Raw genomic sequence first — 15,180 nt, forward strand, 5'->3', positions numbered from 1 at the left:
TTTCCGGGCCCCATTCCCACCACCCGCCTCCAGAGCGACGCTTAAAGTGTGCGGAGCAGGTGCCTCAGTTAGAGCAACAACTTTGCGCGTGTCCAAGCTGAGCACGGCGCCCATTCATTGCCCTCAAGCGTCCATCCATCCATCTGTCTGGCTGATTGTCCAGGCTGTAGGGGCTGCAGGCCGGGTGCAGCCGTCACCTGGGGGAGCTAAGGCCATAAAAAGGGCCGAGAGCTCGACTAACCCTCGCGGACTGGGGCAGGGGACGGTGGCAGCGGACATGCAGTCCTGTGCCAGGGTATGGGGGCTGCGCCTAGGCTATGGAGTCGGAAGCGGTCGGCGCCTGGCTGGGGGCGCGGGGCCGCGTTGGGCGACGGGGGGCCGGGACAGCAGTAGCAGCAGCGGGGACAGCGGCACCGCCGAGGCCTCGCGCCTCCTGGAGCGCCTCCTGCCAAGACACGACGACTTCGCTCGGAGGCACATCGGTCCTGGGGACAAAGACCAGAGGGAGATGCTACAAGCCCTGGGGCTGGCGGTAAGGACCTCCACCTGGCTCTCGGGCCTCTGCTCGGTCCCGCCCGGGTTCTGCTACGCGGCCTCCAAGCTCCCGCCCTAAGTTCTGCGCTCCGCGTGGGACCCGCGCCTCGGAGTCCGGCCTGGCGTGGACGCTGGCGGTGTGCTTGGTCCGGCTGCATTTACCCGCCGGCTTACTTTTCCCTGAACCTACTCTTTGTGTCTGAAAACCGTACATTTTTAAACCATCTCCAACCCAAGTAGCCTGCAGATGCGCCCTAACTTTGCATGAGGACGAGAAGACACCCCTCGCCCGTCCCCCCCCCCCCCATCCCCGCAACCCGGGTTAGACTAGGTTTATCTGGTTATCTCCGGTTGCAGACTGAAATCCAACCCCGAGTAGCCGATTCATGATTTTCTTTTCTTCAAGTGATTTCTGGTTTGCTCAAAGTTTCCTTTTCCTTCAAAAAAGAAACCCTAATTAGGCGATTTAAATGAGGTTCCCACAGCCTTGGTAGATGCAAAACACAGAGGTGACTTTTTAAAAACTCAGACGCACTTTCCTCTGCTCTCAGTGTTCACCGACTTGCGTTTTAATTTTAGAGCATTGACGAATTGATTGAGAAGACGGTCCCCGCCAGCATTCGCTTGAAAAGACCCTTGAAAATGGAAGATCCTATTTGTAAGTGGCGGGGAGGGATCCCTTAGGCTGGTGTGCTCTGGCCTATTTGCCTTCGGTGGTTCCTTAAGGTTCAGCGCTGGAATAGGAGTGCTCTGGACTGGAAACACATTGATTATAAAAAGCTGCAGGGAGGACTTAGTGACGGTGAGAGGGTGGGCTCTTTGGTTTCCTAGCTCTACCCTGGAAGAGTCTCTGGCGCACCATTCTTGGTTTTAATCCCCAGGCTCCCTGAGGAACCAACAAGTTTCCAAGGGGGTCCCTGGCACAAATTTGTGTGAGCATTCCCCACTTCCCAGGCCTTCCTTACAGGACCCAGTTTCTCCCATCCTGAGTTAAGGGCATCATCACTTTTTGTAGATCAGCATGATCTGCAAAAGGAAAGGGGGATTGCCTAAGGCCTACAAACTAGGAGTGACAATCACGGAAGAGACAACCTTCTCATGTGGCCAACATAGCCAAGTTTCTTATATCAGAGTCCCTTCAAATTGTTCGCTGTCTCACATCCAGATTTTCTTATCCACTGAAAGGGGGCCTAACTTTTCAGTTGCGAATGGTTTTCCTGGAAACACGCAAGTAAGATTCATGCTTGGTTAAAAAAACTGTTTACTCATAGGTTTTCTTAGAATTCTGTTTTGTATTTAAAATTATTTCAATGTTCTGAAGGTTGCCCTTCACAGGTACTTTGATGTGGGTAGTTGACTTCCCTGGAGTGAGGGAAGAATCTACACACAGGGCAGAAATAGAGCTCAGACTTTTATTATTATTATTATTATTGTTATTGTTATTATTAAAAACAAAAACAAAACCTTTCATCTGGTTATCTCATTTTCAGTCTTAGAAACACTTATCTCTAACTCTGGAGTCAAATGAAGAGATAGCAGCTGCTTGGTTCTGTTTTGAAAGGATATATATTAACAGATGGAGAGCTTTGTTTTGCTGTAAAGTGAATGAGTCAGGGTATTGACTCAGGTATCTCCATACCTGTGCTGACAGCAGATGTCTAATTTGGGTGTAGCTCAGGCAATGCTAAGGACTGTTGCCTTCGTTGTTGTCAAATCTGGTGGCATGGAATTTGCTCACAGAAGAAAATTTGCAAGTTTTTTTGAATTGAACTAATAGAGATGTAGGGGTAGCAGGAAGCCTTATTTATCTCACTTTTAGAAAATCAGGTCCTTGGGACCAGCAGTTGGTGTAATGGCTGTGTCGCTGGACTCTCATGTAGTTGACTGCGGTTCGAGTCCCGGACCCATGGCTTAAACTCACACTGGGCACATGTGCGTGCGTGCCCAAGATCCTGAGAAGAGAATGGAGGAGAAGGGATTGCGGAGTGACCATCCTCCCTGGGCCGTGATTTCTTGCTTTCTGTCTCTCTGTCTTTCTCTGTCTTTCTGGCAAGCGATCGCGCCCTATAGCAAAAACCTTTCAAAAACAAAAAAAAACAAAAAAACAAAGTAAAAGAAAATCAGGTCCTCATTTATTGGATGCAGAGTGAAGGGTTGCACATTTTGAAAGCAATACTTGGGTGAATATTTGAACAACTGGATGCCTTCTCAAAATTTCAAAGTCAAGAGAACATGTAGGTTAGCTACTTTTACAATAAACTTTAAGTAAGATGCTCTTTTAAGAGCTTTAGAATTTGGGAACCAGCAGTTAGAGTAATGGCTATGTCGCTGGACTCCCACATAGTCGACCATGGTTCGCGTCCCGGACCCGGTGGCTTAAAACTCACGCCGGGTGCATGTGCGTGCGTGCCCAGGATCCCAAGAGGAGAATGGAGGAGAAGGGATTGTGGCGTGACCATCCCCCTGGGGGGGGTGATTTCTCGCTTTCTGTCTCTATGTCTCTCTCTGTCTGTCTGGCGAGCGCACGGGCCCTATAGCGAAAACCTCTCAAAAAAAAAAAAAAAAGAAAAAAGAAATTAGTGAGAAAGTTGTTCTTATAGTGCAAAGTACAAAATAAACATAATAAACATACTTTAAAAAAAAATAAGAGCTTTAGAATCTGGGAAACATGTCAAAGTTGCCTGCCCTTTTAAAATCCAGCTACTTGGTTCCAGGTGAATAATTCGAACATCATTGAATTCTGTTTCTCCTCTCTTTGGAAGCAGGCTCATGAGAACTAATTTGCAACATGAGTGTAAACTTTAAACCTAGCAGCTTCTGTGTGAATGGGGGCTGGTTTTATCTGGTTAGTCTGAGGTAATTCAGAGAAAATATTGCACAGTCAGGAATACTTTCCTTGTCCTGAAATGGACCTGTTTTCCAATAAAGCTTGCTCTTGAAGTAGTGAGCTAGGAGTTGGGATGAGGGAGCATGTATCAGCAGAGCATGGATGTTTTACTCTGAAGCATGCATGTGTCATGGGTAATGAATGTTCTCCATGTGAGGAGAGCAAATTGGTACAAGTAACCCCTAGTAGTGGCATTTCCATTAAATAATATAGCAGTTCCTTTAGACAAATTTGGTTTTATGTGAATGCCTATTGTCTATGGGAACCAGAGGGGAATTCTAGATCAAATATTTGTTTGCCGTGTACAGAGAAAACTGTAATAACCATACTTATGAGTCTTAAATGACCTTATTGCTGAGTAAAATGGTTGTGAGAGTTGAAGACAGTGTGGTGCTACTTAGGTTAGTCCGTATGGTAATTAAATAATCTCAAACATTTATGTAGTGCTTACTGTGTACCATGTGCTTTAAGGTGCTTTTCATGTATTAATAATCCTTGGTATAATCCTATGAGCTAAGTGCCATCATTCCCTCTGTTTTAAGGATAAAGAAACCAAGCTGGCCCTGTGGCATGATGGCTACGGGAACTGGATCCCACTTGGCCAACTGTGTGGTTTGAATTATGGCCCCAGTGGCTTGAAAAACAGACAGAACGCATGTGTGTGTGTTCCCCAAATCCCAACAGGATGGAGAAATGGAGAAGGGATTGTAGTATGAGCACGCCCCACTTGGGGGTGCTTCCTCTTTCTCCTTCTCTCCCTGTCTCTTTCAAGCACAGCCAACCTCTGGCAACTATAAAAAAAATTAAATAAAGAATAAACCATAGTATACATAGTCCCTAACTTGTCCAGCATCCCAGTTTGTAAGCTGTGGAGGGAGAATTCAAATCCAGGTTGTCTGACGACGCTGTTCATATTCCAATTACTGCAAAGAAGAAACACTTCTCCTGACTTCTGTGACCCAGTGCATGAAAATATACAAACCCTGTCGCACTGGAATAACTGCTATGTACCAGCTGCCCAAATGGAAATGCATCGGCAAAATGGGCGTGCAGTTGTGGGAACACCCGGCTGGCTGAGTGAGGGAGGGGTCACAGAAGTGCAGCACTGAGCCTGGCTGTCAGGATGAGCAGAGGTGCTTTGCTGAGCAAGGCTAGGGAAGGCCACACAGGCAGAGGAATCAGGATAGAGTAGGGCAAACAGACCCAGGGAAGTGCAGTGATTTGTCAGACACGAAGGTTCGCAATCACCCCCCCCCCTTTTTTTTGACATTCTAGGAAGTGCCTTGAAAGAATACCTTGATGGAAGGCCACCCCTTGATGGGTGTAGTAGTTAAGACGCTGGACTCCCACATGATCAACTGCAGTTTGAGTCCCAGACCTGGTGGCTTGAAACTCACACTGGGTGCACGTATGTGCATGCCCAAAATTTGACAGGGGAATGGAGGAGAAGGGATTGTGGCATGGCCATCCCACTGGGGAATATCTCTCTTTTTCTTTGTGTCTCCAGCAATTGCATGTTCCCTATGGCAAAAAAAAAAAAAAAAAAAAAAAAAAGAAAGAAAGAAAAAAACCTTGATTATCTGTTGGTTTCTTAGAAAGTTATTATTCAGAGAAAAAAGTAATGCTACTCAATTAAAAACCCTGTCAGGTAGACCCAGCCAGTGGTGTGGTAGTTAGAGTGCTAGACTCCGACATGACGGACCGTATTTTGAGTTCTGGACCTGGAGGCTTGCTTTTTCACTTTCTCTCTATCTCTTTCTCCCTCTGGTGAGTGCATGTGTCTATAGCAAATTAAGAAATAATAAATTTTAAAATAAAAAGCTTGTCAGGGCGTTTGTAGTGTAGTCAGGAGCTTACTGAAGGGCCATGCACAGGTTCAGGTAGCAGGCCTGGGTGACCTGAAACATGCAGGGTGCCGTGTGTGTGCCAAAGATCTTTAGGAGGATCAGAGGAAGAGGATCACAATGAGAGCAGCTGCTGTGGAGGGTGCCTGCCTCTATCTCTCTTTCTCTCACTCTTTTGCTCATATGTTTACATGGATACACTGCTATTTGTTTCATCCTGTTCAACTGAATTTCCCTTCTCCATCCACATACACTTCTTTCTTTTTTTTTTGGAGAGGTTTTTGCTATAGGGCACGTGTGCTTGCCAGAAAGACAAAGAGAGACAGAGAGACAGAAAGTGAGAAATCACCCCCAGGGGGGGATGGCAACACCGCAATCCCTTCTCCTCCATTCTTCCCTCGGGATCCTAGACACACACGCACACGTGCCCAACGTGATTTCAAGCCACCGGGTCCGGGACTCAGACCGCGGTCGACTACATGGGAGTCCAGCGACATAGTCATTATGCTAACTGCTGGTCCCCCTATCCACATACACTTGCAAAACAAAACAACTAGGATATATGCCAGTGAGAATATTGGTTTCTTTCTTTCTTTCTTTCTTTCTTTCTTTCTTTCTTTCTTTCTTTCTTTCTTTCTTTCTTTTTTTTTTTAGAGAAATTTTTGCTATATGATGCATGTGCTTGCCAGAGACAGAGAGCTAGAAAGCAAGAAATCACCCCCTACCCCAGGGAGACTGGCCATGCCACAATCCCTTCTCCTCCATTCCCCTCTCAGGATCTTGGGCATGCATGCACACGTGCCCAGTGTGAGTCTTAAGTTACCAGGTTCAGGACTCGAACCTCAGTCTACTACGTGGGAGTACAGTGACATAACCATTACGTCATCTGCTGGTCCTGAAAACATTGGTTTCTCAGGGTGGTGCCATTACATTATGGGCTATTTTAGCCTTTTTTTCCTTTTTTAAAGAATCATTTAATTTTGCTCATCATCATTATTATTAATTTTACCAGAGAGAGGTGGAGAGAGAGACAGGGAAAACAAGAAAATAAGCTGCCTACTCCAGGACTTGAACTGTGGTTGACCATGTAGGAATCCTGCACCTTAACCACTAAGCCACCTGCCAGCCCTCTAGCCTTTTTATTACTCTTCATTTTCTTGATTTTCTATAATGTAAAATTTTAAAAATACTTTATGAATCAAGCCATCCACTTTCAGCTATAGTATGTCTAACTGTATAGTTTTTTTCAGTGAAGTCATCTCAGATAACCGGACTGAACTAGATTAAACTAACCTTTCAAAAGCTGCAGAGATTAAAGTTTACACAAAATAGCACATTGCTGATCACAAGCATGGTTTGGAACAGAGAAAAGCTAAACCCCCTAATGTTCAAATTACTCAGTCAGTGCTGAGGAGCTGAGCTGTCAGAATGATTCTTCTGATGGACTTGTGAGGACTGAATGTTCTAAGCCACGCAGTTTAGAGTGACTCTTAATAAATGGTTAATGGAGGTCAGGGAGCAGAGGGAGGGCATTGTGTAACACAGCTGCAGGTGGTGACTTTGTCACCCGAATCAGGTTGGGCATTCTCCTGAACTGACCTGAAGGGCACCCTACCGGGCAGCTGCTCCCTAGGCTGTGGCCATCTTGTCTTTTAGCTGATATTTGTGGCCTTTCTATAGACTGCTCAGTCTGTGACACATCTGTCCCTAGGCCCTTCTTGGCTTCTTCAATTCCCAGCTCATGTGAATTATTATTTTATCTTTAACTAGGATAATTCCAGAAAAGATTTTTGTTAAACTGTAAATAAACAAAGACTAGCAAGTGAGAAATGCAAAGGCTATTTATTCTGTATTCGTTGTATCAAGGAGGTCAGATCTGTGTTTTGGTAGAGGAGAGGAAAGCTATTAAGTGAAAAAATAGAAGGCTCCAGGTATAGCCGGCCTGGAGGCGGGGCATGGGGAGCTGTAGGTGGGCTAATTAGATGTGTTTAGGGGTGTATATTTCACTTCGTCTGGTTAGTCCTGACTTGAAAGTAGGACAATATTAGGAAAGTTGCCAGTTATTAATCAAGTCTTGGACATTTGGAGCTGATTGTCATAGACGATATTATTCAGTTTCTTGGATTGTCGCTAAAGATAGTGATATGGGCTCTCTTATGTAAGTCATTTTTAAAAAATAGTTAATTTTTATTTAACTTTATTTATTCTCTTATGTTAGTTTGACCAGAGAGGGGCAGAAAGATTGAGAGAGAGAAAGTGAGAAAACAAGTTGCCTGGTCTGGGACTTGAACCGTGACTGGCCATGTGGGAATCCAGTATGCTTAACCACCACACCACCTGCTGGCCCCCCTAAGTCTAATTGTAAGGCTGGCACCCTGGGTTGTTTATTATAGGTAAGGGAATTTGTTCCTGAACAGCATACAGGTAAAAATTCTATTTTTAAAATATATGAATAGCCTGGGAACCAGCAGTAAGCGTAATGGCTATGTCGCTGGACTCCCACGTAGTCGACCGCGGTTCGCGTCCCGGATCCGGTGGCTTAAAACTCATGCCGGGCGCGTGTGCGTGCGTGCCAAAGATCCCGAGAGGAGAATGGAGGAGAAGGGATTGCGGCGTGACCATCCCCCTTGGGGGGTGATTTCTCGCTTTCTGACTCTATGTCTCTCTCTGCCTGTCTGGCGAGCGCACTCGCCCTATAGCAAAAATCTCTCCAAAAAAACAAAAAAAAAACTTAAAATATATGAATAGCCTGGCCATTGTCTGTTTGTGTATTCAGTCCCTCACATCAGAGTATGTTTTGTCCTTGTATTTTTATTATTAATTCTTATTAGGCAGATACTCGCTCATCTGATACCTTGGACAGTCACCCTGTTACCTAAATTATCATTATTTAAATTGCCAGGGATGCATGTACTTGTCAGAGAGTATTCCCGAGAGGAGAATGGAGGAAAAGAGATTGCGGTGTGGCCATCCCCCCTGGGGGGTGATATCTCGCTTTCTGTCTCTCTGTCTCTCTCTGTCTTTCTGGCGAGCACGTGCCCTATAGCAAAAACCTCTCAAAAAAGAGAAAAAGAAAAATATTTTGGGGCCATCAGGTGGCATGGTAGTTGAAGTGCTGGACTCCCATATGGTCGACTGTGGTTTGAGTCCCGGACCTGGCGGCTTGTTTTCCCACTTTCTATCTCTCTGGTGAGTGCACATGCCCTGTAGCAAATTTAAAGAAAATGATGATGATGATAAGTAAATCAAATGAGTAATTCATTTTTTGGTGAGAGATTTTTGCCTTAGGATGTGTGTGCTCACTGTAAATAGACAGTGAGAGGGAAAGTGAGAAATCCCCCCCCCCAGGGGATGGCCACCCTGCAGTCCTTTCTCCTTCACTCTCCTCATGGGATCTTGGGCACCCATGCACACACACCCGCACCCAGTGTGAGTTTCAAGCTGCTAGGACCAGGACTCAAACTGTGGTTGGCCATGTGGGAGTCCAACATGTAACCACTGTGCCATTTTCTGGCACCATGAATAATTCTTAAAGAAAAGAAAAGAAATAAAAGGGACCAGCAGATGGTGTAGTGGTTACGTCGTTGGACTCCCACATGGCGAACTGCAGTTTGAGTCCCCAACTGGTAGCTTGAAACTCATGCCAGGCACTTGTGCATGTATGCCCAAGATCCCAGGAGGAGAGTGGAGGAGAAGGGATTGTGGTATGGCTATCCCTCCTGGGGGCAGATTTCTCACTTTTCCTCTGGCTCTCTGTCTCTTTGTTTCTCTTTCCAGCGAGCGCATACACCCTAAGGCAACAAACTCTCAAAAAAAAAAATTGAAAAAAATTTGAAAAAATAAAGTTACTACACTGGGTAGTTATAGGATTCATCCTGTGTTTTCTTTAAATTTTTGCTTTTGCTTTTGTTCTGTTTGTTATTGTTTATAAACCAGAGAGATAAAAGAGGGAGAAGGCAAAATAGCCCCTCAGTTATGTGTGGTCATGCCATAATCCCTTCCCATTTCTGCATCCTGTCAGGATTTGAGGCAGGCATGCACATGCACCTGGTATATTGTTCAAGCCACCAGGGCCAACAATGTGTGGTCTGCTATTAAGGGATCCAGCTCCCTTAACTAGTAGGTTATGAACTGGTTATGGATGTGTGTATTTAAAGTTTCTTTCTTCCACTAACGGAGACATAGAGAGTGAGAGAGAGTGTACCCCAGCAGGGTCTTCTAGCCTCAGCAGTCCCCAGATCATGGGCACATGTTCTCAATGTACTCAGGGTCTCCAGATGTGAGAGGTCTCTGGATGTGAACCCAGAACCTTCCTATGTGGGTTGACCTTCCAGAGTGTCCCCTTTTATTGCTGTGTAACTGTCCCATACTCTCTCCTGTGTTTTCAGAGTGCCTCTGAAATGACAGGTGGGAAAAACAGCTGGGAGTTGTAGAATTTAGATGTGAGATGTTAAAATTTGTGTTAGTTCATGTCTACTAGGAAGCAGGCACCAAGATCATATTAGATATGCCAGAGATCTATTGAAAGAGGGGACAGGAAAAGGTGGGAAGAGCCTTTGGACTAATGCAGGTCTGACCTTGGTGGGAGAGGAGAGAGATGGAGGGAAAACTGTGTAGAAAAGTCTTACACTGCATACAGATAGCCAAAATGCAAATGACAAAATGTTCAACTCTTCTTAGCATAAGGAAAATACAAATCAAAACTACAATGAGATACCATTTAACCCCAGTCAGAATGGCTCTGATAAAAAAATAATGAAGGACATGGGTTAGCGAGGCTGTGGCAAAAAGGGAACCCTCCTACACTGTTGGTGGGAATGCAAATTAGTATAGCCCCTATGAAAAAAATGTGCATGTTCCCCAGAGACTACAATTAGAACTACCATATGACTGAGTAATCTCACTCCTTGATATTTACCCAAAGTATAGGAAAGCACTCAGTGGGAAGGGCGCTTGTACTTCCATGTATATCACAGCATTATTTGTAACATGAAACCAACCTAAGTGCCCAAAAACCGATGACTAGATCAAAAAATTGTGGCACACATACACTATGGAGTAGTGTTTAGTCATAAGGAGTCAATGGAATTTGTCTCAGAGTGGTTGAATATAGAAAAACTACTGCTGAATGACATAAGCCAGACTTTGAAAGATAAACACTATATATCCCCACCCAATATATACTGAAGGTCTGCATTCTATGGCAGAAATGGAAAGATTAGGAAATATATTAGGGAGACCAGCAGATGGCATAATGGTTACGTTGCTGAACTCCCGTGTAGTCGACTGCAGTTTGAGTCCTGGTGGCTTAAACTCACACTGGGCATGTGTGTATGTGTGCCCAAGATCCCAAGAGGAGAATGGAGAAGAAGGGATTGTGGCATAGCCATCCCCCTTGGGGGGTGATTTTTCCTTTCTGTCTCTCTGTCTCTCTGGCGAGCATATGTGCCCTATAGCAAAAACCTCTCCAAATAATAATAATAATAATAATAATAATAATATATTAGGAAGTGCAGGTTTGGATACCAGAGACTGTAAGGGAGGAGAGAGATGAGTAGAGGGAGGGTGAGAAAGCAAAGGGAAGAAACACTTAAGAAAGCCAAGACTGTATAATTCTCTATTGAAAATGAGGTTCATAGTAGTATCCTTGATTTGGTTGTCAAAAATAAGTGAATAAGGAAAAGGAAAAAGAAAAAAAGAGTCTTACATTGCAGTGCAGATTTAAGAAGTCTCCAGTCAGGCTGTGAGCTTAAGCCCCTCATTGGATGAATTTCATGTCTCATAGGAATGAATATATTAGTTCTCCAGGCTGGGAACAGCCCATAGAAAGCATGGTTTTGATCCATGCAGACAGATAGCAGATTGGGGGACTGTCAATCAGTTTCTAGGCTGGATATCTTGGAATGATGGTGATGTCATCAAACAGGGAATGGAGAAGAGGACCCTGGGGGAATTGCAGACATTGTTCCTTGCCTTAGTAAGTGTCAGTTGTATGATGTCTGAATAACTTTGATCTCTTTTTTATGCTCAAGTTTGTTTTACTTAAGTCCAGAATTTTTTTTTTTTTTGGAGAGGTTTTTGCTATAGGGCGCGTGGTGCGCTCGCCAGACAGACAGACAGAGACATAGAGACAGAAAGCGAGAAATCACCCCCCGGGGGATTGGTCATGCCGCAATCCCTTCTCCTCCATTCTCCTCTCGGGATCTTGGGCACGCACACACATGCGCCCGGCGTGAGTTTTAAGCCACCGGGTACGGGACGTGAACTGCGGTCGACTACGTGGGAGTCCAGCGACATAGCCATTATGCTAACTGCTGGTTCCTCAGTCCAGAATATTTTTACACAAAGATAATTTTTTTAATTGTCAGAGGAAGAGAAAGAGAGAAAGCACCCTTCAGGGAGCATAGTTACACCACAGCCCCTTTCTCCCATTTCTCCTTTCCATCAGGATTTTGAGCACACATGCACACCAACCCAGCACTGGTTGACTATAAGTAACTGGTGCTGGGAGTTGAACTGTGGTTGGCTATATTAGATCTGGCTTCCAGCACATAGCACTTAACCACTGCACTATGGAACTGGCCCCAAATGGAGAATTTTAGTAAGGATTTATAATGCCTATATCATCAACGTACTAACTGATTAAATGTCAAGGAAATACATTTTCTGAAAATCTGAAATTATTGCAGACATTGCATTTATTTAAAGAATTATTTTAACTTTATTTACCTATTTATTTATTTATTTATTTATTTATTTAAATTTGACCAGAGAGAGACAGAGCGCGAGAAAGAGAGAGAAAGAAAGTGATAAAGCAGGACCAGCAGTTAGCGCAATGGCTATGTCGTTGTACTCCCATGTAGTCGACCGCGGTTCGCGTCCCGGACCCAGTGGCTTAAACTCATGCCAGGTGCATGTACATGCGTGCCCAAGATCCTGAGAGGAGAATGGAGGAGAAGGGATTGTGGCGTGGCCATCCCCCCTGGGGGGTGATTTCTCGCTTTCTGTCTCTCTGTCTCTTTCTGGCAAGCACATGCACCCTGTAGCAAAAACCTCTAAAAAAAAAAAAAGAAAGAAAGAGAGAAGGCAAGCTGCCAAGTTTGGGACTTGAACCAGGGCCATGTGGGAGTCTAATGTCCTTAACCACTATACCACCTGCTGGCCCCCGACACTGCATTATTTCACAACACTTGCATACATGCTGTGGGCTCACTTACAAATGTTTCTCTGAAGCCCATGCTTTTAGGAATACAGTTAAAAGGAATGTGAGAACATTTGTACACTGATTTGTCATCATGGATTCTGTGATGGCTGAAGTATCAGGAATATTGAGCTTGCTGTATATGAGAGTATAGGTGAATTTTTGTTGCACCACATAGATTCACTTGTGCTTTCTGAGCACTTATGTTCCTAGCAACCCGCTATGCCCCATCTACAAAGAGATTACAATTTACTTTGTGAAATTCTGGGTTGGACTGAAAAATTTCTTCTTGTCTCTACTCCTTTGATCTGTAAAAAAAATCACCTTTCCTAAGCATGACAAATTGTTGGAGTTGTGCATTCCGATGTTTCTCTGTATATTTCTTTTTTTAAAAAAAAACACTCATAGATTAAATGAAGAGAAGGCCATAGAGACCTCCCACAGAAAAGAGTATGATCCGAGTTCATGGAATAAAATAACAGACAGAGCGTCCTCATTCTCACTTCCCTACTGTGAGTGCTGTTCTGGTTCTCCACAGTTGGTCGGGTCTTTGGGGTGAGTAGGAAGAGCTGTAGGGACTGCTCACGCAAAGACAAGGGACCAAAAAGTCATCAGAAACACAGATGGGACAAGCCTCAGACCCTTTCAAGTGGGAATGTCCTGAGGATGACTCAACTTCTGAGGATCAGAAAGAACTGAGTAAGGCAGAATATTACTTGGCCGAGCAAAAAGGCAGGGACGAGCCTGGCCGGGTTAGGGCGAGAGGGGTCAGAGCCCCGAGTCAGGCCTGCGTCGTGCTGCCCTGACCACAGCTTCATACTTGGCGCCCCTCTGCCAGTCCTGAAGGGATTTCAGTTCAGAGTTTCCATCTACGCTATGTGGAGCATGTGGATGAGCTTGGCTTCCTGCAGTGAACAAATTCTGTGATTCAGCAGACATTGTGAAAACTTTTTCTGCCCAAGGATGAAACTTGACATATAACAGGGAGCGGTCCAGTTATTGCTACTCAGCAGGCTGAGGTCATTTGGGAAGCCTAGGTTTGATTCCCAGACGACTCTACAAGCCAAATGCAATGACATGCACTCGTTGTCCCAGCTACTTGGGAGCCCGAGAGAGCAGGATCCTGATACAAACAACAGCAGGGAATAGGATATATGGGCTGGCTAACTGGGCCTAACCCGGGCAGTTATAGGGGAAAGTGGAGGAAGAAAAGGGTGACATTGGGTAAAATCTAACCATTAGGATGGAATTTATATAGAAATTCGGAAAAATACAGAAAAATCACAATGTCCTAACATGCTATCACTCAAGGTCTGTTTATCTTAATCAATGCCCCAAGCCCACCTAATAGCTTCCTGCTCAGTCTTAAAGCCAAGGATCTGCAGGCTGGCAAAGAAAACATGCCCAGGCAGTGTCAATCTTTCCATTCTGGCCCCGGCATTCTCCTTCAGCCTCTGGCAGAGAGAGGTCTTTTTCAAACTGGTGACATTGTCTGGACAAATTCGAATATGAGTGTGTTGGTTTTCAGCCCTGATGATTTCCTTGGAGACCTTTTCCTAGTGTCTTGCCAAGTGCATGGAGGGCGCGGAGTGGAAGGGAGGTTCTGACACTGGTTGATGGCTGTTCTGTGAAAGGTGGTGCTGGCTGGGCTGCCTGGAACACACCCTGTGGGATGTCCTGCCACTTTGGGGATGTTAAGGGGTCTGTACCTATATATTTCACAAGGAGGATTTCATTCGAGTTATAGCATTGTAATGAAATTTTAGGATAAGTAATACAGAGATGTCGTCCAAATCTCAAACGTAAAATAAGATATACAGGAAAAACCAGGATTTCTTCCCACTAAAATTTTCTATTTCATATGAATTATCTCCAGAATATTCTGCTCATAAGTAAGCATATATGTATTTATATTTTTATTTGTTAATTTTGCCAGAGGATGAGTATGCTTGCTAGAGAGAGACAGAGAAAGTGGGAAAGCACCCCTCGTGTGGCATGGTCACACAAAAATCCTTTCCTCCATTTCTTCCTCTTTTTGGGATTTTGGGCACACACACATACCTGGCATGTTCCTCAAGATGCCAAGTCTGAAACTCAAGCCACATGGTCATTCATATGGGTTCCAGCTGGCCCAACCTTCAGGCTATGGGTTGGCCCCTAATTTTTTTTTTAAGAATTATTTTATTTATTTATTTATTTATTTATTTAAATTTGACCAGAGAGGGACAGCGCAGGAGCAAGAATGAGAGAACAAGAGAGAGAGAGAGAAAGGAAGTGAGAAAGCAAGCCACCACGTCTGGGACTTGAACCGTGGTCAACCATGTGGGAGTCCAGTGCACTTAACCACCACGCTATCTGCTGGCCCTGCCCTTACTTTTTTAAATATAAAAGATAGCATAATATGTATACTGTGTAGAACCTTAGATATAGCATTTTTAGATTGTTGAAGATGCAAAAGCAAAGCTTGAATACATTTTTCCATAAAATTGGAGCTAAAAATAAAGAGGAAGGCTGTGTTTGGGGTAATGGGCTAAGGATGGGGAACACTGTGTATGTGTATTTAGGTGTAGCATTTATCATGACTCATATCGCTGCCTGTTCTTTTTTTTTTAATAATTATTTTATTTAACTTTTTTTAAAAAAATTACTTTATTTAACTTTATTTATTTTTATTTTTTAATTTTTTTGGAGAGGTTTTTGCTATAGGGCACGTG

At 44.4% G+C, this 15,180-nt stretch overlaps 1 protein-coding gene across 1 annotated transcript in view; it reads left to right on the forward strand.

The window, feature by feature from the left end:
• The first annotated feature begins 277 nt into the window (after positions 1–277).
• The window catches only part of GLDC (glycine decarboxylase), a 103,687-nt gene continuing 88,784 nt past the window's right edge, over positions 278–15,180 (forward strand). The window contains exons 1-2 of the mRNA XM_006144467.3: positions 278–532; positions 1,114–1,192. Coding sequence (XP_006144529.1) covers positions 278–532; positions 1,114–1,192 — 334 coding nt within the window. The remainder of the gene's footprint in view (positions 533–1,113; positions 1,193–15,180) is intronic.

Source organism: Tupaia chinensis, unplaced genomic scaffold (assembly GCF_000334495.1).
Source record: "Tupaia chinensis unplaced genomic scaffold, TupChi_1.0 Scaffold000121_1, whole genome shotgun sequence".
Lineage (NCBI taxonomy): Eukaryota > Metazoa > Chordata > Mammalia > Scandentia > Tupaiidae > Tupaia > Tupaia belangeri.